This window comes from Chrysochloris asiatica, unplaced genomic scaffold (genome assembly GCF_000296735.1).
Source record: "Chrysochloris asiatica unplaced genomic scaffold, ChrAsi1.0 scaffold00090, whole genome shotgun sequence".
Classification (NCBI taxonomy): Eukaryota; Metazoa; Chordata; class Mammalia; order Afrosoricida; family Chrysochloridae; genus Chrysochloris; species Chrysochloris asiatica.
In genome coordinates, this window is record NW_006408608.1 from 3,794,173 (window position 1) to 3,820,990 (window position 26,818).

General features: G+C 44.9%; 1 protein-coding gene across 2 annotated transcripts in view; it reads left to right on the forward strand.

Moving 5' to 3' along the window:
• Positions 1 to 26,445, forward strand: part of PADI2 (peptidyl arginine deiminase, type II) — a 65,970-nt gene extending 39,525 nt beyond the window's left edge. Inside the window, exons 7-16 of one of the 2 annotated variants that reach the window (XM_006866341.1) lie at positions 910 to 1,088; positions 8,649 to 8,752; positions 9,632 to 9,743; positions 11,375 to 11,482; positions 14,619 to 14,770; positions 15,390 to 15,534; positions 18,500 to 18,593; positions 21,338 to 21,423; positions 23,256 to 23,384; positions 26,048 to 26,281. In XM_006866341.1, the coding sequence (XP_006866403.1) occupies positions 910 to 1,088; positions 8,649 to 8,752; positions 9,632 to 9,743; positions 11,375 to 11,482; positions 14,619 to 14,770; positions 15,390 to 15,534; positions 18,500 to 18,593; positions 21,338 to 21,423; positions 23,256 to 23,384; positions 26,048 to 26,281 (1,343 nt within the window). Of the gene's footprint in view, positions 1 to 909; positions 1,089 to 8,648; positions 8,753 to 9,631; positions 9,744 to 11,374; positions 11,483 to 14,618; positions 14,771 to 15,389; positions 15,535 to 18,499; positions 18,594 to 21,337; positions 21,424 to 23,255; positions 23,385 to 26,047 lie in introns of both variants that reach the window. The other variant, XM_006866340.1, reaches the window with a different exon arrangement.
• The last annotated feature ends 373 nt before the right edge of the window (positions 26,446 to 26,818 follow it).

Consider the following 26,818-nt stretch of genomic DNA (forward strand, 5'->3'; position numbering starts at 1 on the left):
TTCAGGGCTGACAATTAAACATGCAAGATCCCACATAGTTAGAAAGCTGCGGTGGGGAAGGACAAGGGGCTGTGGAAGCCCCACAGCTCCAAGCTTGGCAATCTGGGCAGGAGTCCCAGAAGTGACACAATTCAAGACCTGAGGGAGGGAAGTGACTGTCCGAAGGAGAGGGGACAGCACTGTGAGAAGCTGATGGGTTGAGTGGGGCAGAAAGCCTGCCTTGCTTATAGTCACAGCATGTGCAGCCAGAGGCCCATGCACAGGTCTTTGTGACAATGTGGCTTCCATTATGTGCCCTATGGAGAGGAACTTTTTATTCAAATAAGCACATTGTGTTTTATTTATATAAAGAGGAGGCCAGTGTACTGTTCAAGCTAAATGACTGAACAAACCGTTTCACCTTTTTGAGACTTAGTTTCCTCATGTATAAAATAAGAATATTAATATCCTTCCTTGAAACCACTAGCTGGTCAATGATCATATGCTGTCATTTTCACAAGACTCCCGATGTGGTGCTGTAGGATCAGCGATCCACAAAGTCGGCAGTTCAAACCCACCAGCTGCTCCTTGGAAACCCTATTCAAGGTTACTATGAATCAAAACCAACTCATGGCACTTAACAACAACAACATTATTTTCATATGTGCCGCTCATGAGCGTTAGGTCATTGTACAGATGAGGAAGCCAAAGCCAGAGAGGTTGTTTGGTTCAATGTCAAGAGCTTGCACAGCAGTCCTGAGGCAATGACAATGGCTGGGTCACCTCCATACTGGGGGCATTTTCTGCTTGTACTTTGCTGTCTACATCTAGAGGACAAGTTACTCTGCCATTTTTCCCCCATCAATGATCCCATCCCACAGCTCTTCCTAGTGGATGCTGCGGACCTAACAAAAGTTGTTTTCTCTCCAGACCCATTCTTCGGCCAGCGTTATGTCCACATCCTGGGCCGGCGGAAGCTCTACCATGTGGTCAAGTACACGGGCGGCTCTGCAGAGCTGCTATTCTTTGTGGAAGGTCTGCGTTTCCCTGATGAAAGCTTCTCAGGCCTGGTCTCCATTCACGTCAGCCTGTTGGAGCATATGGCTGAGGTGAGAGCTCTTCCTCCATGTGGGACTGGGTTCAGAGTCTTAGAACCACAGGAACTACATTTTGATCATCTCCTCCATTGAAGATCCTTGTCCATGTTGGTCACAGAATAGTAATTCAATACATATGCTATGAATTGACCTGAAAATTCTCTATTGGTCTCTCCCATAGGGAGTGGGTCTCTGCAATTACCAGGGCCACTCCCAGGGGTCCACACTTTCCTTCACTCTCAAAAAAAAAAACACAACTCAAACTTAGAGGTCTTGAAATCTGACCCACTCACCAACACATGTCTGCCAGGGTTCTCTGAGCTAGGGTCCTTCCTGTGCTGCAGCCGCTCCCCAGGAATTCCCTCCAGGTGAGGTATTCTGACATGAGAGAGTAATTGTATTATTTGATAATTCCTGCTTCTGTTGAGTCACCTTTCTTTAGAATGGATACAAACATAGGTCTCTTCCAGTCGGTTGACTAAGTAGCTATCTTACAAATGTCTCGGCATAAACAAATAAGAATTTCCAGCATTTCAGCCATTTGTTGAAATGTTTCAGTTGGTATTCTGCCAATTCTTAAATCCTAGGTTTTGCTTATGTTTTCAGTGCAGCTTGGACTTCTTCCTTCATTACCATGGGTTCTTGATCATATGCTAATACCTGAAATGGATGAACATTCACCAAATTTTTGGACATCGACTCTGTGTTCCTTCCATCATCTTTTGATACTTCCTGCATCATTTGGTATTTTGCCCATATTGTTGTTGTTGTTATTGTTAGGTGCCATCAAGTCAGTACCGACTCATAGCGACCTATGCACAACAGAACAAAACACTGCCTGGTCCTGGGCCAACCTCACAATTGTTACCACACTTGAGCCCATTGATGCTGCCACTTTGCCAATCCATCTCACTGGGAGTCTTCCTCTTCTTCTCTGACCCTCCACCTTACCAAACATAATATCCTTCTCGAGCAACTGGTCCCTCCTGACAATATACTCGAAGTATGAGATGAAGTTTGGCCTTCTTGGCCTCCAAGGATCACTCTAGCTGCACTTCTTCCAACACAGATCTGTTGGTTCTATGGGCAGCCCATGGCACTTTCTCCTTCACCACCATAACTCAAATGCATCAGTTCTTCTACAGTCTTCCTTATTCATTTGCCCATATAGCCTCAAAATGAAAAATCCACTGCCATCAAATCTATTCCAGTGTAATTGTTCACCTTATAGACCTGTCTATTGCTTGGCTAAAAATGGAGCCCTAGAGGTGAATTTCATTCCCAGACCTGAAGGGTGACTAATTCAAGGCCTTAGTCTCAGGGATTCTACCAGTCTCTGTCTAGTAAACCTGTTATTTTTAATGATTTTTAATTTTGTTCCACATTTTTCTCCCACTCTATCCAGGACCTTCTAAGGGGATCCCTTCCAGAATGATTGGTAGGATAGCTGGGCACCATCTAGTTCATCTGGTCTCAGGGTCATGGAAGCTAGGTTCATGTGGTCCGTTAGTTCATTGGACTCATTGTTTCCATGAGTCTTCAATTTTCTTCTCTCTTTTTTCCTCTGGACAGAGAGAGACCAATAGTTAGTTATACTTTAGATGGTTGCTCATGAGATTTTAAGACTCCAGTTGCTGCTCACCAAAGTAAAATGTAGAATATTGTATTTGTAGACTTTGTAGATGTCACCCAAGACCATGGTTCTGAGCCACCAAGCACAACAACTCATTCCCTCAAAGGGTTTAGTTATGTCTAAGAAGTTTCATAACTTTTCCCCTTGTATGCTTTGCCATATTCCTGGATATATTTGCAACAGAGGTAAATACACATGTACAGATAGCATCTGTCAATCTAACATTCATGGGTATAGTCCCACACTGGTGCAGCTTGCATGTTGTTGCAGGACATCAAATCTGTTCTTAAGATGGTCTCTAATTTCAGGTAGGATATACTCAAGGCCATACATTGGCGCTCATAGACTTATTTCAAGTATCTTTAGCTTCAACTTGAACATCAATATGAGTAATTGGTGGTCTTTCCCATAGTCGGTCCATGGCCTTGTTCTGACTGTATTGAGCCTCTCCATCATCTCTTTGCAAAGATGTAATTTTTTTGGTTCCTGTGTATTATTTTCAGTGAGGTACATGTGTATAGTCAGTGTTTATGTTGTTGAAAAGGGTATTTGTAATGAATAAGTCACTGGTTTTGCAAAATTGTAGCGCAAACCTTGCATGTCATTTCTATCTCAAAGACCATATTTTCCAACTACCTATCTTGTTTCCAAATTTTGTATTGCTAACTTTCAAAGTCACCAGTAATTATCAATGCATCATATAATCACAGATGATACAATTACAGAGTCTTCTCAGACATAACCAAACAGCTCACAAAATTGGTTGTCTAGGTTGAAGTCTTAGAACCCTAGTTTCATGACACTATAAATCAGCATAATAAAGTTCATAAAGCTCATGCTCCACATCCTCGTGAAGTGAGCAGCATCTGGAGTCTTAAATCCTCCCGAGTGATAATCTATTGTCCAACTATTGGTTTCTATTTGTCAGGAGCAAATGAGTAAGAAGGTACCTAAAAACGAATCTGCAAGGCTGATAGCCCACACAAGCCACAACCTTATCTACACTGAGACCAGAAGAACTAGATGGTGCCCAACTATCACTGACCAGTCTGACCGGAACCACAACAGATATGATCTTCATTAGAATGGGAGACAAATACAGAACAAAACTCAGATTCCTAAAAATGGTCAGATTAACTATAACACTGACACCAAAGGACTTTTGCCCTGAGATGCTCTTGAAACCTTGAGACCACCTTTTAACAGAAAAACAGAATGACACACAAAATAGAGAATATTATTGTTGTTAAGTGCCGTCAAGTCGTTCCATCTCATAGTGACTCAGTATAGGGTTTCCACCACCACTCGTCTGTCAGTTTGTCATACTGTGGTGGCTTGTGTGTTGCTGTGATCCTAGAAACTATGCCACTGATATTTTAAAAACCAGCGGGGTCAACCACAGTGAACAGGTTTCAGATGAGCTTCCAGACAAAGGAAGAAGGAGAGATGAACTACTTCCAAATATTTAGTCACTGAAAACCTTATGGATAGCAATGGAACACTGTCAGCAGCAGATTATTGAAACATAATAAAGCGCATTAGAATATTGTAGGATACAGTGCTGGAAGATGACCCCCTCAGGTTGGAAGGCATCTCTTTCCAAAGATGCGACTGGGGAAGAGCTGCCTCCTTAGAATAGAGTTCACCATGATGGCAGGGATGGAGTAAAGCCCTCAGGACCTTCATTTGCTGATGGGGCACAACTCAAAATGAAAAGCAGCAGCTGTAAAAATCCATTAATAATCAGAACATGGAAAATACCAAGTACGTATGAATCTAAGAAAACTGGAAATTTCAAAAATGAAATGGAACATATAAACATCAATATCGTAGGCATTAGTGAGCTGAAATGGACTGGTATTGACCATATTTAATCTGACAATCACATGGTTCACTATGCCCGAGATGACAAATTGAAGAGGAGTGGCATCGCATTCATCATCAAAAGAACATATAGCAAGATTAAGATCAGTCATGCAGAATAACACTGTCTGTGATAAGATAATATCCATCTGCCTACAAGGAAGCCCAGTTAATACCACTATTATTCAAATTTATGCACCAACTACTAAAGCCAGTGATGATGAAATTAAAGAATTCTACCAACTTCTTCAGTCTGATATTGATCAAACATGCAATCAAAATGTACTGATAATTACTGGCAATTGGAATGCAAAGGTTGGGAACAAAAAGGAAGAATCAGTGGTTGGAAAATATGGCTTTGGTGATAGAAACAATGCTGAAATCACATGATAGAATTTTGCAAGACCAATGAATTCTTCCTTGCAAATAACTTTTTTAAACAGTATAAAAGACGATTATACACATAGATCTCACCAGATGGAATACACAGAAATCAAACTGACTACATTAGTGGAAAGAGACGGTGGAAAAGCTCCATATCATCAGCCAAAACAAAGCCAGGGGCAGTCTGTGGAACAGAGCATCAATTGCTCTTATGAAAATTTAGGCTGAAGCTGAAGAAAATAAAAATAAGTCCATGAGAACCAAAATATGACCTTGAATGTATCCCACCTGAATTTAGAGATCATCTAAAGAACAGATTTCATGCATTAAACACTAAAGACCAAAGAAGAGTTGTGGTATGACATCAAGAACATCATACAGGAAGAAAGCAAAAGGTCATTGAGAAGACAAGAGAGAAGGAAAAGACCAAAATGATATCAGAAGAGACTCTGAAACTTGCTCTGCAGCATAGAGATGTTAAAGCAAATGGAAGAAATGAGGAGGTACAGAGCTGAACAGAAAATTCCAAAGGTCAGCTAGAAAAGACAAAGTCAAATATTATAACAAATTGTGCAAAGAACTAGAGTTAGAAAACTGGAAGGGAAGAACACACTGAGCATTTCTCAAGCTGAGGGAACTGAAGGGAGAAAAAAATCAAACCTTGACTTGCAATATTGAAAGATTCTATGGGCAAAATATTGAACGATGAAGAAAGCATCAGAAGAAGATGGAAGGAATACAGAGTCACTGTACCAAACAGAATTGGTCAATATTCAACTATTTCAAGAGGTAGCATATGATCAAGAGCCAATGATCCTGAAGGAAGAAGTCCAAGGTGCATTGAAGGCATTGGCAAAGAAAAAGGCACCTGGAATTTCAACTCAAATACAAGTACAAATTGAAATTTTTCAAAAAAGTGATGTGACACTCAAGGCACTTTGGAAGACTACTTAACAACTGACTGGAAGAGATCTGTATTTGTGCCCAATTTCAAAGAGAGGTGACCCAACGGAATGCAGAAATCATCGGACAATATCATTGATATCCCATGTGAGTAAAGTTATACTAAATGTAATCCAAAAATGTCTGCAACCATATATTGACAGAGAACTTCCAGAGGTTCAAGCTGGATTCAGAAAAGGACAAAGAATGAGAGATATCATACAGATATCTGGCGTCAAATGGATCTTGGAGAATACCAGAAAGATGTATACTTGTGCTTTATTGACTACACAAAGACTTTTGATTGCTTGGATCATGCCAAGCTATGGACAACACTGAGAAGAGTGAGTATTCCAAAACACTTAACTGTACACATGAGGAACCTGTACATAGACCAAGAGGCAGTTGTTCGAACTAAATGGTTTAAAATTAGGAAAGGTGTGCACCAGGGTTGTTTTCTTTCACCTTACTTATTTAATGTGTATGCTGAACAAATAAGCTGAGAAGCTGAATATATGAAGGAAAATATGGCATCAGGATTGGAGGAAGGATCATTAACAATCTGTGATATGCAGATGATACAGCCTTGCTTGCTGAAAGTGAAGAGGACTTAAAATATTTACTGATGAACATCAAAGACCACAGCCTTCAGTATGGGTTGCACCTCAATGTAAAGAAAACAAAATCCTCACCATTAGACCAATAAACAATATGCATATAAATGGAGAAAAGATTGAAGTTGTCAATGACTTCATTTTGCTCACCTCAACCATCAACACTCATGGAAGCAGCAATCAAGAAATCAAATTACATATTGCATTGGACAAATCTGCTGTATAAGACCTCTTTAAAGTATTGAAGAGCAAAGATGTAAGGTGCACCTAACCCAAACCATGGTATTTTCAATAACCTCATAGGCATGCGAAAGCTGGACAGTGAATAAGGAAGACTGTAGAAGAATTGATGCTTTTGAGTTATGGTGTTGGAGGAGAATATTGAAAGTACCATGGACTGCCAAAAGAACATATAGATCCATGTTGGAAGAAGTGCTCCTTGGGGGCCAGAATGGCCAGACTTTTTTTCCTCTCGTACTTCGGACATATTGTCAGGAGGGACCAGTCACTGGAAAAGGATATCATGTTTGGTAAAATGGATAGTTGGAGAAGAAGAGAAGACCCCCAATGAGATGTATTGGCAAAGTGACAGCATCAATGGGCTCAAGTATAGCAACGATTGTGAGGTTTGTCCAAGATCAGGCAGTGTTTCATTCTATTATACATAGGGTTGCTATGAGTCAGTACCAATTCAATGGCACCTAACAACAACATAGTGTTTCCAAGGAGTAGCTGGTGGGTTTGAGCCGCCAAACTTGCTGTTTAAACCGACTTTGCAGTCCAGCACTGGACTCTAAAATAGAAGATATTACCCATTAAATCAAGGAGCCATGGTAGCGTAGTGGGTTACAAGTTGAGCTGCTAACCACAAAGCCAGCAGTTCAAATCTACCAACCACTTCATGGGAGAAAGATGAGACTTTCTGCGCCCATAAAGAGTTACAGCCTCGGAAATCCTATACAGGGTCGCTATGAGTCAAAACCGACTGCACGGCACATCACCACCACCTATTAGATCAGTGCTTTATAAAAAACAAATTTGTATGAGCCCAAAAAAATCAACATTTATTCCAAAACAAAGATGAAAAGATAAGGGTGTGGGGAATCTAGAATACTGGAAATGGAACAACCAGAATACTTTAATGAAAATAATGACACAATGTGAAAAAAATTTAACCAACGTCATTGATAAAAGTGTGAAAATTCTCAAAGGGGAACCTAACCTGCTGTGTAAACTTTCACCAAAAACACAATAAAATGTTATTTAATTTTAAAAAAGAATCTCTCTCATACTCCTGGGGAGCAGTGAGGGCAGAGAAGACAAAACTAACAGGACCAGACATAAAGGAGGGGCTCGTGCTCCCACCCGTGCCCAGAGCAGCCTCAGGCCCAGACTCTCAGCCCTGGCAAGCACCAACAAAGACTCCAAAGGCAGATCTGGGGAGGATAGGAAAGCAGTCTGGCACCTTGTAGAAGCCCCACCCTCAGTCTCACTCCCCTACCCCTCCATGCCAGACCTCACCTCATCTCATCCTCTCTGCCAAGAGCAGGACGGATTTCATGTAGCTTTTCAAAGCAGCCTCTCAAATGAACCCTGGAATCTTACCACATTTTCCCCTCAGGTTCCAGTCAAACTGCCTAAGTCTTTCCTTAAAACAAAGAACAGCCTTCATGTGGTCAGTTTCTGGAAGAGAATTTTGATCATCGAGATCAGGGCAAGACAGAATGGTAGAGAAAGTGACCACCTGGGTTTATTTACAGCTTGGATCTATCATGTGACCTTGGACAGTTACTTAGTAGTTATCCCATCGGTATAATGGAATCCTGGTGTGGCACAGCGAGTTAATATGCTGGACTGCAAGGTTGGTGTGAACCACAAGGTCAGTAGTTCAAGCTCACCAACCACTCTTCAGAAACCCTATACAGGTCGCTATGAGTCGGAACCGACTCGACAGCACTTAACAACAACAACATAATTAGGATTACAGTAGTTTCTGCCCCAGGACTGTTGTAAGTCAGAAATTAATTGATGCATGTACAAATACTTAGTACAGGGCCTAACATACAGAAAGTGATTAAAGGCAACAATGAAAAGCACTATGATGAAACTTTGGGATCTCCTCTCTCTCACACCCAGGGCATTCCCCTGACACCCATCTTCACTGACAGCGTGATATTCCGCATTGCTCCATGGATCATGACGCCCAATATCCTGCCTCCAGTGTCGGTGTTTGTGTGCAGGTAAGGGGTGGCCAAGAGCTAAGGCTTCAGGGTCAGACAGACCTGAGTTTGAATTCTGGATTTGTCACTTAACCTCTGGGTGACCTTGAGCAATTCCCTTGGCCTCTCTATGCCTCGGCTTCTCTGAAATGCCCACATCACAGAGTCACTATGAGGATTAAGTGAGATGAAGCGGGCAAAGCATTTATGCCTGGTCCTGGTATCGGCCCACACAATGCAGTTGAGAGCCTCGTGTGGAATAGATACACAGCTCATTTTACTCGTTCATTAAGCAGAATTTTACCAAGCACCTATTTTGTGTTTACGGGACCCTGGTGGTGCTGTGGTTAGGTGGTCAGCTGCTAAGCCACCAATTGCTCCATGGGAGAAAGATGAGGCAGTCCGCTCCAATAAAGATTCACAGCCTTGGAAGCCCTATGGGCCAGTTCTACTCCATCCTGGATGGTCACCATGAATGGGAAATCACTTTGTGCTAGGCAGACGCATGACTGAAAGCTGAGAGGCGAGTTGAGAAGCAAGGAAAAGAAGTACCCCCAGGTGGATTGCTTGCAGCGCCAAAGGGAACCCCTAGATCCTAGGCCTGCCCCCATGCTACGCAGAATTGTGCTCCTCCTTAACGTTTCAAAACTCTGGGGGCACGTTAAAATGAGGGGCTTTGTGACAGGTGAGGTGAGAGTCCCTTTCCCATCTGATTTGCTCAAAACCTTGAGAAAATGCCACATGAGCTGTGGGTTTACAGGGAACTTGGCCTTGGATTCCGGCAGCCTTTCTCAAGGGCACAGACAGAGTGGGTCCCATCTGCCCAGTCTGGTGTAGCCTCTATAGGACAGGCCTTTGTCTCTCCTTCCCCTTCTGTCTCACCTCCCCCAAACTTCTCAGCATGAAGGACAATTACCTGTTCCTGAAAGAGGTGAAGAATCTGGTGGAGAAAACCAACTGCGAACTGAAAGTCTGTTTTCAGTATGTGAACCGGGGTGATCGTTGGATCCAGGTGAGGGGCCAGGCAGGGAGGGTAGGGCCCCGGGTCCAGGCCAGGAAAATGGGCTTAACGCATACAGACATAGCACTCCACACAGACATAGGAATCTTCTGTCAAATAACACATGCTTGTGTGCACACTACGAGAATGGATAAGGCAAGTCACTGCTATGTTGCTTCTTGTAGTAAAAGACCAAAAAACAACCTAAGTGGCCATCCATAGGGGACTGATCAAATATGTTGTTGTTAAGTGCCGTGGAGTCGGTTCCAACTCATAACGATGAGGGGACTTCAAAAAGATCATGGGAAAATGGAATTTCTCCACACGCTTTTTGAAGCCCCACACATAATCTGGTAGAACCTTACCATATAGAGTGCCGTGCCACACACAGCTAGAGGGAATGAGGCCAGTCCATTAGTAAAGAGTCAGAATGATCCCCAAGTTAGGTTGTTACTTGAAGGAAGATGCATACAGTATACAATACCACCATATGTGTTAAAAAAAAAAAAAAAAAGGAAGTGGGAGGTTGGCCAAAATAAAGGCCTGATGCATGCCACATTTCCAATGATGAACCTTGGAAAGCATTATGCTGGATGACATAGGACACAGGAACAAATACTGTAGGATCTCACTTATATGAAATAAATATATGGAAACCAAAGATTATTTGGAGTCCTAGTATAGCACTGTAGGATAAACACTGGTCTATTTGCACTATGGAATAATACACTGGACCACAAGGTCGGTTTGAACCGCAAGGTTGGTGGTTCAAATTCACAAGCCATTCCTTGGAAACCCTATACAGGGTCTCTATAAGTGAGAACTGACCCAAAGGCACTTTACAACAGCAACAACATTAACCACAAGGTTGGTAGTTCAAACCCACCAGCCGCTCCTCAGAAACCCTATTTAGGGTCACTATGAGTCAGAACTGACTCAGCACCTAACAACAACAATAATAAAGACTATTTAGAGATCCTGGTGTGGCATTGTAGGATAAATACAGGACTTCTAGTTGCGAGGTCAGCGGTTCAAGCCCACCAGCACTCCTCAGAAACCCTATATAAGGTCGCTATGAGTCGGAACTGACACGACGACAGTTAACAAACAAAAAAAATCAAAAAAGATGATTTATGGTTACAGGATGAGAGGGAGGGAGGAGAGAGGAGATTTTGTTTGGAAGCGCTGCATTTATGTTAGTGGTGGTAGGCTATTTTGGAAAAGAATAATGCTGATAGTGGTACAACATGAACTATGTAATCAATGTGAAAAAGCCATGGACATGCCTACAACTCTGTGGCATGCCAAGATTATTTCTAGGATTTATAAGAAACTGCTGCCATCGTTTGCTTAAAGGGAAGAGAACTGGGGACCAGGAGATAGAGTACAGAGGAATTAACTTTTCACCCTGTGTTGTTTTTGTTTGTTTGTTTGTTTTTTTGCCCATTGCACAAGTTCCTTTTGTTTTCACAAGGACCTCCCTAGCCCCACTCTGGCGAGCTGGTATTCCCTGGTGCCCTTAGGCGAGGACTCCACCTGGGAAGGCGCTTTCCTGCCCTACCACAGTGTCAGTAGACCAGTGTTTATCCTACAGCACTGTACCCTCCAGAATAATCTAACGGTTCTTCTTGGTGTCCCCATAGGATGAAGTCGAATTTGGCTACATTGAGGCCCCCCATAAGGGTTTCCCTGTGGTGTTGGACTCCCCCCGAGATGGAAACCTAAAGGACTTCCCAGTGAAGCAGCTCCTGGTGAGAGGCTAAGGGTCACCTGGTGGGGACCACCCTATGGGCTCCTACAGTCAGGAGACAGTGAGTGGTGCCCTTAGGCAAATTAGTCTACTGCCTAAAGCCCCCATGTTCTCATCTGCAGAATGGGTCACTTGGGACAGTGCCCTGAAAAGTCCTCTCCTGCTCTGATAACCGATGTTGTTCCAAGACACAGGAACTGCAGGAGACAGAGGCTTGGCAGGACCGACTCCAAGACCCTGTTCCCTGCCACTGCCCCATTTCCAGCTTGCAGCAAAATTCGCTTTCAAAGGGTACAAAGGAAGTTACACAATTGTTGGAAATCACATTTCCTAATTCAAAGCTTGTGAGGACCTTTAAAGCCCTGATTTTCAGCCTTTTTTTTTTTTTTTAAGGCAGTCTGACTCCCCCAATTCTTGAGGCCATTATTGCTCCTCTTTATGCCCTCCATGACCTGTTGTGTAGAGGCAGAACTGAAATCAGTCTCCCTTTTATCATCACCCTTCTGCCCTGAATAGACAGAGGGAAGCTTGGATAACATGAGGCCCGGGTAGATCAGGTGACTTGCCCACACAGAGCAGCCTCCCCATTGGCTGCTCAAAGATGACTTTTTCTTCCTGAGAACATTCATTAACTTAGTCCCCTCACCCTGGGGAGAAAGTAGAGCAGATAGTGTGAGCACAAAGCTCTGGAGTGTCATGTGGACCTGACCTTGAGTCCTAGTCCAACCCCTTAGCAGTAACGTGACCATGAGCAACAACTTAAGCTCTATAAGCATAGCTTTGCTCATCTGTAAAATGGGGTTAAAACCATATCGGTCTCATAGGATTATGGTGCTAAGGCATCATGCTGTGCCTGATGTAATGACCATGTTAACTGTCATTAGGATTATCATTCCACAGGCTTAGATGCTGTCCTTGGTAAGCTTATAGTCCCCATCCTCATCCCCCACATACAATGAAAGGTTGAGTCAAACCAGCCACAAGCAGCCGGTCACTGCAGGCATGAGAACGGAGGTCTCCCAGATTCTGCCTTCTCTCTCTTCCTTGGACTGATACCTGAATTCAATGTCCCAGCTGGCCTGGTTCCAGGGTCCCAGGCGGCTTTGTTCCTGCCTTCTCGTCAGTGTAATGCTGTAAAACCCCAGCTGCTCTGGCTCCAGGGAGCTCGCACCTGCCAGCTGGGGCTCCTAGATGAGAAAGCGCTAAGCTGCAGCAACTCACCCCACTGGATGCAGCTGTCCCTTGGGGCTCCCAGCGGGGGCCAGGATAAGCAGCATTCTCCCATTCCACTGCTTTTGCTCAACAGGGATTTTGTCAGGCAAACTTTAGACCCAGCAAATTGAACAAGTCCCTACTTTTTTGTCCAAAAATCATGAAAAGAACCTTAATATTCAAGGGATCCGTAGGGCTACATCTCATGTGTGACAACTGCAGTCTGTTGGAGCTCTGTGCTAAGAAGGCTGCATCCGAGTTCAGTGGGAAAGGATGTTTAATTGAGAATGGGTCACACTCCCGTGTGAAATGTCTGTATTTATCCCACATGTAGTGATCAGCTTTCATGTAGCAAGGCCAGCTTCACAAACAACCCCTAAACTTCAGCGAATGACAATAAAGGCTTATTCCTTGCCTGCATTCCCTATTGACTACTGGTTGGTGGCATGTGGCTCTACTTCCTTGAGTTTTCCTCATTCTAGAGTCCAGGGAAATGCCATTCTCTTCTCCCTGGACTGGGAGAAGAGAAAGGGAAATGGCAGACTCACACAGAGCTTCTTATAACATCTGCACTTAACTGGCTTGTATCACTTTTGCTTACATTTCATTGGCTGAAGCAAGTCACATGGCCTGGTCTGCCCTCAGGTGAGGAAGTATGTTCTTTCTCAAGTCACAAAGCAATGCAAAATCCTTACTGGAAAGTGGCAGCAAGCCTCTGAGGACACTGTATCATCTTCTACACTGCCTCAGGAACCCCTACACCAATACCTCTCTTAGGCTGAGTCCTGGTGTGGCACTAAGGAGCTCTAGTAGCTTATGAATTGGGCTGCTAACCTCATGGTCAGAAGTTCGAAGCTACCAGCAGTTCTGCAGGGAAAACATGAGGCTTTCGGCTCTCATTAAGATTTACAGCCTCAGAAACTCTATGCAGGGTCGCTATGAGTCCGAACTGACTTCACAGCACACCATCACCTGGTGTGGCACTATAGGATAAGCGGTGAATTGCTAACTGCAAGATTGGCCATACAAACCCACCAGCTGCTCCTTGGAAACCCTATACAGGGTCAATCATATAATCTACCCTGACTAGAGACCAACACCTCTTTTTGTTGTTGTTGTTAAGTGCTATTGAGTCAGTTCCCACTCATAGCAACCCGGTATCGGGTTTCCAAGGAGCAGCTGGTGAGTTTGAACCACCAACCTTGCAGTTCAAACCAACCTTATGGCCCAGTGCTTTGTCTTACGGCACCATACCTAGACTCCAACATCTCTTTTTGTTGTTGTTGTTAGGTACCATCGAGTCAGTACCAACTCATAGTGACCCTATACACGACAGAACAAACACTGCCTGGTCCTGGGCCAACCTCACAATTGTTGCCATACTTGAGCCACTTTGCCAATCCATCTTGCTGGGGGTCTTCCTCTTTTTCTCTGACCCTCCCTCCACCTTACCAAACATGATGTACTTCTCCAGCAACTGATCCCTCCTGACAATATGTCCAAAGTATGAGAGATGAAGTTTGGCCATCCTGGCCTCCAAGGAGCACTCTGGCTGTACTTCTTCCAACACAGAACTATTTGTTCTTTTGGCAGCCCATGGCACTTTTAGAGATAGGGAAATTGAGGGCCAGAGAAACTGAGATAAGCAGGAATATCAAGAGCACAAATCCTGAAATTATCATGTGATATTTGGAGTGGAGTTAAAGACATATATGCACACACACACACACTCACACTGAGCTGTTCACAAGTTTAGCCTCTGTGCCCAGGCTCCTGCCCTTTGGTAGAAATAAAGGAGACCATGAGCAACGCCCCCTAGGAGTTACAGGCCACAGTGCCATGCCAAAGATGGTGAACAAATGTTTGTCCAAGGGTGGCTGGATCTGGGACTAGGGATTAATAACAGCTGTATGCTCTCTGTCCAGGGCCCGGACTTTGGCTATGTGACCCGGGAGCCCCTCTTTGAACCCATCACCAGCCTTGATTCCTTTGGGAATCTGGAGGTCAGTCCCCCAGTGACCGTGAACGGCAAGGAATATCTACTGGGCCGGATCCTCATCGGGAGCAGCTTTCCTCTGTAAGAGAAGCCAGGCGGGGCCATGGGAGAACGGGGTTGTTTTTCATTAAAGGGTAACCTGGGTTGCTTAAACATGAAATGAGTGGCTGGAAAAATAATCCCCTTATCAGATGCAAACACTCTTGAAAAGAAAACCAAGTTAGCCTTTACATCTTAGTGTGAATTTGGATTCAAGATAAAATTTACTAAGTAACTTCCCAGAATAAGAGGGTATATAATGAAATTAAGGAGACTTGGTGGCACGGTGGTTAAATACTCGGCTGCTAACCAAAAAATCGGCAGTTTGAACCCACGAGCTGCTCCACAGGAGAAAGATGTGTCTGTCTGCTGCTACAGACTTGAGCTTAGAAACTGCTCTGTCTTATAAGGTGGTTATGAATCGGAATCAACTTGACAGTAGTGCGTTTATAACAAGATGATAAAGCAGGTGGGGGAGAGATGAGGAGCTCAGAGAAGGAATACTGTAATGAGATGGGGTTCCCATAAACAGAAGAGGCATGACCAAACATGGCCCGCCCCCAAAGCATGAATCCCTGGCTCGCTGGCATTTCCACAATACCCACACTCCCTGCCCAGGTGACCCACCAGCCAATGAAAAAGCAGGTTCTTCTTTGTTCAGGTCTGGTGGTCGAAGGATGACCAAGGTGGTACGGGACTTCCTGCAGGCCCAGCAGGTCCAGGCACCTGTGGAGCTCTACTCAGACTGGCTGACTGTGGGCCATGTGGACGAGTTCATGACCTTTGTCCCTATCCCAGGCACAAAGGTGAGCTAGCCCCCAAGCTTGGATTCAATTGGGTGATAGTCAACCAGCTCTTGCCAGCAGATGGCAGAGTCTATGGGAGGTGCCTAGAGGAAGAAGGCTGAAATTGACTTGTATGTTGTCATTGGAGTTGTTGTTGTTAGGTGCCATTGAGTCAGTACTGCCTCATAGTGACCCTGTGCACAACAGAAACACTGCCTGATCCTGTGCCAACCTCACAATCATTACACCTTAGTCCATCGCTGCTGCCACTGTGCCAATCCATCTCACTGGGGGCCTTCCTCTTTTTTCTGCATACTTCTACTTTACCAAACATGATATGCTTCCCCAGTGACTAGTTCCTCCTGACAACATGTCAAAGTATGAGATATGAAGTTTGGCCAGCCTGTTTTCCAAGGAGCACTCTGGCTGTACTTCGTCCAACACAGATCTATTTGTTCTTTTGGCAGTTCATGGTACTTTTAATATTCACCTCCAACATCATAGTTCAAATGCATCAATTCTTCTATGATCTCCCTTATTCACTGTCCAACTTTCAGAGCATCTGAGGTTATTGAAAATACCATAGCTTGAGTCAGGCGCACCTTAGTCCTCAAACTGACATCTTTGCTCTTCAACACTTTAAAGAGGTCATGTGCAGATTTGCCCAGTGTAATAGGTTGTTTGATTTCTTGACTGCTGCTTCCATGAGTGTTGTTGGTTGAGCCGAGCAAAATGAAGTCATTGACAACTTCAATCTTTTCTCCATTGACATGGATGTTGTTTATTGGTCCAGTAATGAGGATTTTTGTTTTCTTTACATTGAGATGCAACCCATACCAAAGGCTGTGGTCTTTGATCTTCATCAGTATTTTAAGTCCTCTTGACTTTCAGCAAGCAAGGTTGTATCATCTGCATATCACAGGTGGTTAATAAGTCTTCTTCCTATCCTGATGCCATGTTTTCCTTCATACAATCCAGCTTCTCAGATTATTTGTTCAGCATATAGATTGAATAAGTATAGTAAAAGAATACAACCCTGGTGCACACCTTTACTAATTTTAAACCATTCAGTGTTCCCTTGTTTTGTTTGAACAGCTGCATCTTGGTCTATGTACAGGTTCCTCAAAAGCACAATTAAGTGTTCTGGAATACTCATACTTCGCAGCATTGTCCATAACTTGTCATGATCCACACAATCGAATGCCTTTACATAGTCAGTAAAGCACAGGTAAACATCTTTCTAGTATTCTCTGCTTTCAGTCCAGATCCATGTGACATCAGCAATGATATCGCTCATTCCACATCCTCTTCTGAATCTGGCTTGAACCACTGGAAGTTCTCTGTCAATGTATGGTTACAGCCATTTTCGGATTACCTTTAATAAAACTTTACTCACATGGGATATCAATGAATTTGTCCGACGATTTCCGCATTCCGTTGGGTCACCTCTCTTTGGAATGGGCACAAATACAGATTTCTTTCAGGCACACCTTAGTCCTCAAGCTGACATCTTTGCTCATCAACACTTTAAAGAGGCCTTGTGCAGCAGATTTGCCTAGTACCAGTATGTCATTTGATTTCTTGACTGCTGATTCTATGAGTGTTGATTGTAGATCAAAGCAAAATAGTCTTTAACAATAGGTTTTTCTCCATTTATCATGATATTATTTATTGGTCCACTTGTGAGGACTTTTGTTTTCTTTACATTGAGGTGCAATCCATATAGAATGCTTAATCTTGGCTCTTCGTCAGTATTTCAAGTCCTCTTCACTTCCAGCAAGCAAGGTTGCATCATCTACATATCAAATGTTATTAATGAGTCTTCTTCCAGTCCTGATGCCATGTTCTTCTTCAGATAGTCCAGCATACAGGTTGGTTAATTATGGTGAAAGAATACAGCTCTAGCACATACCTTTCCTGATTCTAAACCACTCAGTATTCCCTTGTTCTGTTCAAATGATTGCCTCTTAGTCTATGTACAGGTTCCTCATGAGCACAATTAAGTGTTCTGGAATACACATTCTTGGCAATATTATGCAGAGCTTCTCATGATTCACACAGTTGAAAGCCTTTGTCAATATACTGAACAGTACAGACCAACATAAATAGAATGCAATCTCTAATGCAAGCCAGATATGCAACTACACATTTTCTAGAAGTCACAGTTTAAAAAATAAGAAACCAGTGATATTAATATTAACCTGATTATGTTGTTGTTGTTTAGTGCCATGGAGTCGGTTCCAACTCATAGCAATGCTTTATCATGTTTCTGAAGCTTTAAATCTTTGTAGGAGCAGAAAGCCTCATCTTGCTCCCACAATTTAATCTGATAAATCCCCAAACTAGCATTTTAACATCTAATGGATATAAAATTACTGAGGAATTTTATACTCTTATTTTCATACTAAGTCTTCAAAATCTAATGTGTATTTTAGTCTCGTAAACCAAAAACCAGATAATGTCAAGTAGGTTCCAACTCATGGTGACCAGAGTAGAAATGTACTCCATGGGGTTTTCACATGTCTATTCAGGAGTCCTGGTGTGGCGCTGTGGGCTAATGCGTCAGACTGCAAAGTTGTTTGAACTGCAAGGTCAGCAGTTCAAGCTCACCAGCTGCTTCTTGGAAACCCTATACAGGGTCACCGTGGGTCAGGATCGACTCGATGGCACTTAACAACAACAACATTCAGACTAACAAGTTCAAGAACTTGATAGCCAAGGCTAGTGGCCAATATTCTTTAGAGAGGAATAGGGCATAAACCTGGGGTTCTGGAAAAAGATACCTTCATTTCCTGCCAATCTGAGCTTTAACTCAATGGTATTCTGCTGAAGTGGGTGGATTTCTTTAGCAAAGAGGGTAACGACATCCTCCCGGGTTGCCTTTGCCACTTGATGTGGGTTGGCTGGAGATCATGTGCAGATGGGGCTGGGCTCCTCAGGTCAGGGGCTTTGTCCGCTGACACTATTCCCCTGGACTCCCTTGCAGAAGTTCCGGATGCTCATGGCCAGCACCTCGGCCTGCTACAAGCTCTTCCGAGAGAAACAGAAGGAGGGCCATGGAGAGGCTGTCATGTTCAAAGGTGAGAAGCCTTAGGGCCTTGGCAGCAGAAGGGAGCTTGAGCCTCCACTGAGACCCCAGGAGGTTGGGAGGGATGAGCAATTTGTCCGTCAGCATCAGTTCCACTGCTCTGGAGCACCTGCCCCACTCCATGGTTTATGGGGTGCCAGTGTTGGAAGAAGTGCAGCCAGAGTGCCTCCTTGGAGGCCAAGATGGCCAAACTTTGTCTCTCATACTTCGGACATGATGTCAGGAGGGACAAGTCGCTGGGGAAGGATATCATGTTTGGAAAGGTGGAGGGTCAGAGAGAAAGAGGAAGACTCCCAGCGAGATGGATTGGCCAAGTGGCAGCATCAATGGGCTCAAGCGTGGCAACAGTAGTGAGGTTGGTCCAGGATTGGGCAGTGTTTCGTTCTGCTATGCATACGGTTGCTATGGGTCGGTACCAACTCAATGGCACCTAACAACAACAACAACAATAGTGGGAAACAGCACTGTCTTCTTATGACTCTTGTTGTGACAGGGTCAGATGAACCGTGTCCACCGTTCCTTCTCACCAGCACCAGGTACTTCTTAAAAACCTCATATATGCTTGATATGCAGGAGAAAGGCCTGGCAAATTACTTTCATAAAGATTACAGCCAAGAAGACCCTCCAGGGCTGTTCTACTCTGTCACAGGGATCATCCAAATCAAAATTGAAATGACACCAGACCCAGAGGAGAATTAAATGGCTCAAAACTGACATGCAATCCAGGCTCAAGGAATTTAGAAGATCTGAAAAGCATAGAGAATGTGGTTTCAGAGCAGGAAGAAAAGTGAACCCCGACAAACACTGTCGTCCCCAGAGGGAGAAACGACCTGCTTCATTTAGACACAGCATACTTGGGACGGTGGTAGATGAGATGAGACTTGCACTTGAATTAATCATGGAAAGAGGGAAAGTTGATCAGGTGAAGACAATGAGCCAGGTTCAAGAGGCCATGACAATCCCTTGTACGTTTTTCCTTAAATGATTTTTGTCATTTTCAGTTTGCCATCCCCAGTATACCTCACTCCTTCCCAGTGGTCCTGCCATCCAAAGACAATGTCCTGTCAGCAATTGGTACTGGACAGACTAGACCAATTTAAGACCATCATCCTTATGAAATTCTCCACCAGTGGGGAGTTTTTCCTTGGGCTGGCAGACACAAGTCCTGACTTTCTGGAGACTTCTTTTCTATAGCTAAACACACTCCCAAAAACTACCCATGAATCAGGCAACCCCGTGGGTGTCCGAGTAGAACTGTGCCCTATAGGATTTTTACTGACTTTTTACAAGTAGATCATCAGGCCTTTCTTGCAAAGCCCCTCTGGATAGACTAGAACCTCCAATCTTTCAGTTATTAGCCAAGTGGTACCAACCACCCAGGGACTGCAAAAAGCTTCCCATAAGCTGTAGGGACTATTATCTTTGTACAAACGGGACTGCTTGGTAGTGTGGAGGCAGCTTGGGTGCAGGACCCAACAGCCTAATGACAAGCTCTTTGCCCCTGACAAGTCTGGGAGGTGCAGTGGACCACAGGTCCTTCCCTGATCAGGCAACCAAACAAAGAAATGGTCACAAGCATAGGCTGTGAGTTGGACTTCGGGCTCAGCTGCTTGCTGGCTGTAGGACCTTGGACAAGTCACTTTACCTTTCGGCTCTTCAACTTACACATGGTTAATGAAAGTAGCCACCTCCTGAGACTGTGGGTAGGCTTAATGAGCGAATCTGAGTAGAGCATTCAGAAGTCTGGCTGCTACATAAGAGGTGCTCAGGGAATGTCAGTTATCACTCATCAGGACTGTCAGAGTGGACTAGGGGGCAGAGGCAGGCCCAGCCCAGGGCCAGAGCAGAGCAACAGGCAGGGCTAGAAAATGACAAGTGATACATCTGGGCATCTGCTCTTGCCACCCTCTCCCTGGCCAGCTGCTCATCTTTAGGACTGGGCTCTAGCTGAAGACTCACGTGGCTGCCCACACCCCACTCTCACCTTACTGGCCAGAGGGAGTGGAAGGCAGCTACCTGCTTCTCCCTGTTCCAGGGGGCATGACTGACGTGAACCCAGTGTGTGCTTCCGTTTCCGGCGGCGGGGAATGTTGTATTGATCTATCCTGCAGTCACCCTGCTATGCCTCAGTCAGTCCTCAAGCCCATTCCCCTACCCCCAGCCCAGCAGTTAGCCCAGGGTTTGGGGGCCTTGGTGGAGGGGGGAACCCAACTTAGGTTCCTGAAGCTGGACTGTCCCCCAATTGGTGTCACCCAGTGCGGTAGCTCTTGGTGTCACCCCACCAAACCCCTGTGAATGATCCAATGAGCAATTTTCTCTCCAACCCACCCCTACGCTCCTGTAAGTAAGTGGAGCAACATGTGACAGCCCAATCCCTCACAAGCCAGGCACTGTTCACCCTGCCGTCCCAGCGCTCCCCCCACCCCCCACCCCGAAGTTCCTCTATTCTCCCATTGGACAAAGCGAAGATCCTCCTCTCCTCCTATGGGCAGGCACCTCCGCCCACCAGCCACATCCTGACTGATAGGAGATGGGAGGGTGGGAGTGAGTGACTCCGCCCCTGGAGATGCTACTGCCTTGGAGGCCCCTCCTCTTTTACGCTGACCCACCCACTGCCTCCGCCCACCCTGGGGTCATTTTGGTGTCACCCCTTCTGACAGTGTCAAGGGGTGCAGTCCAAGTCTCCCCACCCTTCTAGTGACGCCACTGCCCTCGCTTGCCCTCTAACTCCCACAGGCTTGGCCGGGATGAGCGGCAAGCGAATCACCATCAACAAGATTCTGTCCAATGAGAGCCTGGTGCAGGAAAACCTGTACTTCCAGGTGAGGACGGGCCGGGGGTCCAGTGAGGGTGGGGGCTGGGGCAGAGGGATCAGGAAGGACCAAGCTGTGCCTAATGGCACACCTCACATCCCCTGGGCTCCATGAAAATGACCAAAAACTCAGAGGCTTCTGCCCAGTTGCAGGAGCATAGCTAAGGGCTTGCTCAATAAACCAATAAACATTGCGTCCAGCCTCCTCTCTTAACTCCTATGCGGAAGCTGCCAGGGAATGTGCAAGTGAGCCAAGGCTACCAGCTGGCAGGAGACCTGGAAAGGAAGGCAATACCAGACAGGCAAGGTCTCCTTAAGGCTAGAGCCCATAACCTTTGGGGGAGGCATGCCTCTTTTGGTGAAAACAACAGATTTGTTCTCCAAAAAAAAAAAAGAACAATGTATGATCATGAGCTAAATTTTTAATTGTTTCAGGGAAATCAGTTTCCTGAAGTTTTCTGTCTATGGACAGACCCCACCTCCCGATCCCCTAAGTCTTAAAGTTTGTATCCAGAATAGAAGCTAGTCAAGGGAGTTGTATTATTGAGTTAAACTTCCTTTTATTTGTATTGGCAAATTTTAAAGGGCCAAGTTTTGTTTGTTTTTAAATAAGCATTTAAACAAAATGGCATTTTTGTCTAATATGCATGAAAAGCCCAGCAGTAGTGTGGGTTTCAGGCATAGGTTGATCCAGGCTCCAGCTCCATTTCTCTGCACTTCTTGGCTCTGCAGGTGCCCTCATGCTAGGCTTATGGGTGGAACAATTAAAGGGTTCACACCCATCTAGTACTATCCACAACTAGTGAGCAATTGAACAACTGAACACATTCTACCCTGATTGGACCAACCTGAACCAATCACTGTGGCCAAGGGGATTCCATATCCTGATTAGCTTAATCCTGGTTTACTGCTCATCCCTGGCTAAGAGATAGGGGTGAGAGTACACTAATCAGCTTTCACTTGGAGGTAAGGGTGGGCTCAATCTAACTTAACAACATGACTGCTGTGATGTGGGGGTGAGGGTTGGGGGTGGGGGGGAGGTAGAATGCATACCAGGGAAGCAACTGCATGGATCACTACAGTTCACAAAGACAGGTTTAAACAAAAAGGCATTCTTAACTCATATAAATGGAAAGTCCAGCAATGGTTTGGGTTTCAGACACAGGTTGATCAGGGCTCCAGGTCCATTTCTCTTCACTTCCTGGCCTCTGACTACTTGAAACTTAAATGTATTAAGACTTCTTGACGTTAAGTAGATCTGATGTTAAATCCTAGCCCCACAACTTCTAGTAGCGGACTTGGACAAGTCACCAAGGACTCTCAGTCTTTGATTTTCTCACCTTTGGGAATAAAGGAGGGCTAGCCATAGTGTCTGCCTCATGGAGTCTTTGTGAGACTTAAAAAAGGATTATACATAAAGCATTTAGAACAGTGACCAGCTTTTATTACATGATAGCTTTAATTATTATCAATATCATCTTCAGTGTTGTTCTTACTTTACTGGGTATTCTGAGAATTCACTGAGGTACTGTGCAAAAAGTATTTGACACGGGCTCTTGGAACCAACGCTACAGTACTTAACAACAACAACAACTGGCTTGTAGGAAGTGCTCAATAAATGGCAGCGGCCCTTATTTTCTCTGTGGTCTTCCTCTTTGTGGTTGTTATTAATCACTACTGGTCATTAGCCTGGTGGAGAGGCACACTGGGAGAGGTGGTGTGCACCTAGCCCCCTGACCTGATGCTGCAGACAGGGTAGGGTTAATGATGATGGCAAGGACAGGCATGGGTGGCAGGGGTGTGTCCCCTCACCTGCCTGCCCTCCCTCCTTCCCCTGTCCAGCGCTGCCTGGACTGGAACCGAGACATCCTCAAGAAGGAGCTGGGACTGACAGAGCAGGACATCATTGACCTGCCCGCTCTGTTCAAGATGGACGAGGACCGCCAGGCCAGAGCCTACTTCCCAAACATGGTGAGGGTCCCCAACCCAAAACAAATAGAGGCAGCCAGATCCAGAAGGGACCCTTGGAGCTGGGGTGGGAGGGGCAGACTTGGCTGAGCTATGACGTGGCTTCACTTGAATCACCCCAAGTACTTCCCTTCCTGGGTCTCTATTCCCTCCTAGGAGTAATAGGTTACCCTGCTCCTCACTGGGGTACTGGGAGAAAAGGGTTTTGTAAAAGTTTAAAGGTCCTTTATGCAAAGGAGGGATTTTTGTTATCGAGTTAAGCCCCCCATGAGCTAGAGAGAGGTTAGAATAATATATATACACATAATCAGATACATATGTACACATGCATGTCTATAGCCAGGAACATACATACACAGTCACACACACACACATGTACGTGGACATAATCAGATAAATGTATACATGCATGCTCACACATATACACATACATATATGAAAGGACTTCAAAAAGTTCATGGAAAACTGGAATTAAAAGATAATGAAATTTTTCCACAAACTTTTTGAAGCCCCCTTGTATATGGTTTTATATTTATATATATACATATATATATATATATATATACACGGAGTCCTGGTGTGGCTCTGTGTGTTAATGCGCCAGACTGCAAAGCCATTTGAACTGCAAGGTTGGCAGTTCAAGCTCACCAGCTGCTCCTCGGAAACCCTATACAGGGTCGCCATGGGTCAGAACCGACTAGATGGCACTTAACAACACCAACAACATACATATACATACACACATATGCTCACACATATACATTGTTGGTGTTGTTAAGTGCCATCAAGTCAGTACTGACTCAGCAGTAACTGTGTAGGGTTTCCTAGGAGTGACTGGTGAGTTTAAACTGCTGACCTTGTGGTTCAGCGCATTATCCTGCAGCATTACACCAGGACTCCCATACATATATAATCAGACACATATATACACATTCACATACATGTGCTGGTGATGGTGATAGTGTGCCGTGGAGTCGGTTCTGACTCATAGAGACCCTGCATAGGGTTTCCAAGGCTGTAAATCTTTACAGGAGCAGAAAGCCTCACCTTTCTCCCACAGAACGCCTGGTAGTTTCAAACTGCTGACCTTGAGGTTAAGCAGCCCAACTTGTAACCACTACAAGTCCTTTCATATACATGTACATAAATATAATAAAATACATATATACACACCTGCCCACACATATATGTTGCTGTTGTTAAATGCTGTTGAGTCGGTTCCAAGTCATAGCCACCCTGTATAGAGTGTCAGAGGAGTGGCTGGTGAGTTTGAACTGCCAACCTTGCGGTCGGCAGTCCAGTGCTGATCCTATAACGTCACACCAAAGCTCCATATATAACATACATATGTCCAATCAGAGGAGCACAGTGGCGGCCCGTAGGCTAAGCACTCCACAGGAAAGATGAGGCTTTCTGCTCCCAGAAAGATTTGCTGCCTTAGAAACCCTATACAAGGTCACTATGAGTCGGAAATGACTCAGCACAATTAACAACAAGAATAACATGTAAGACCAGATACATATCTACACACCTTCTCACACCTATACATATATACACATAATTAGATATATAGACACACACATGCGCATACATATATACACATGAATATCTATAACTCATAGGTTTTCATTGACTAATTTTTGGAAGTAGATCACCAGGCCTCTCTTCCTAGTCTTTGTTAGTCTAGAACCTCCTCTGAAATGTGTCCACCACGGTGACTCTGCTGGTATTTGATATACTGGTGCCCTAGCTTCCAGCATCATAACAGCATGCGAGCCACCACATTACAACAAACTGACAGGCGGTGGCACATTCCCTTCTGTTCTGCATGAGGCTGCTGTGATTCGGAGCTGATTCAATAGTAACTAGCACAATACATAGCTAGATACATATATACATACATGCTTACATAGACATACATATATAAACACAAATACACATATGCCCACACATGCATTTAGATGTACACTGTACATAGTAGCTATGTCTAGATAATTGTGCATACACATGTATACATAATGTTGTTGTTAGGTGCCATCAAGTCTGTACCAACTCAACTATGTACAACAGAACAAAACACTGCCTGGTCCTGGGCCAACCTCACAATTAGTGCCACGCTTGAACCCATTGATGCTGCCACTTGGCCAATCCATTTCGCTGGCCCTCCACCTTACCAAACATGATGTCCTTCTCCAGTGACTGGTCCCTCCTGACAATATTTCTGAAGTATGAGACACGAAGTTTGGCCATTCTGGCCTCCAAGGAGCATTCTGGCTGCACTTCTTCCAACACAGATCTGTTTGCTCTTTTGGCAGCCCATGGCATTTTCAGTATTCTCCTCCAACACCATAACTCAAATGTGTCAATTCTTCTACGGTCTTCCTTATTCACTGTCCAGCTTTCACATACATAATGCACACATGTATCTATATCTTTGCACACACATCCCCATAAAAGTAGGTTGCGTAGTTTTCCACTTCAGCTCTGACATTTATGAGTTACTAAGCCCCTCTGTGCCTCAGTTTTGTCATCTATAAATTGGGGAAAACAATAGTACCTAAGTCATAGGGGTTGTTATGAGAGCTTAGTGAGCTTAATTAGGCAAGTGCCAGGCAGATAGCAGGCGCTCACTCAATAGGAGCTGTTGCTACAACCCCCTGTCACAGGTGAACATGATCATCCTTGACAAGGACCTGGGCATCCCCAAGCCGTTCGGGCCCCAGGTGGAGGAAGTGTGCTGCCTGGAGACACACATGCGCTCCCTGATGGAGCCGCTGGGCTTCGAATGCACCTTCATTGATGACATTTCTGCCTACCACAAGTTTCTGGGGGAGGTGCACTGCGGCACCAACGTCTGCCGGAAGCCCTTTCCCTTCAAGTGGTGGCACATGGTACCCTGACCTGCAGGGATGGTTGGTGCTTTCCTACTCCCCCATGCTCTCCAGACCCCTCACACCCCTCCCCAGAGCCCCCACCTGCCTGACTGGGGCCAGACTGTCCCATGGGGACACTTCAGGAAGTGCAGTAGGATCCGGGGCATCGGTGCCTTGCCCTCTCAGAGGAGGTGAACCTCAGCTCTGTGCTTCCTGAAAGTACCTGGGCATCTGACCATGTCTGCAAAGCTTTAACATGAAAAAAAAAATGAAACATAATGCCATCCCCCCCAAACCCTCAATGCCTGGTCCAAACTGATAAGGCAGGTAGCCTTGCTCTGAAGTTCAGGGTAGAGCGCTTGGGACCCCAGGCATACCTTGAACTGCCATCATCATTTTAAAGTCACCTCCCTCCGGGTTTCCTGGTGGCTGCCCCCAATCTTTCATTCCTCCCCTGCCTCTGTCAACCCCTCCTAACTTTCTCTCTGCAGTGTAGACACCATTGGCTAACCCTCCCCACTCCATGAGGGTCCAATAACTTAGCCTAGGACTTTCCCTGGAAAC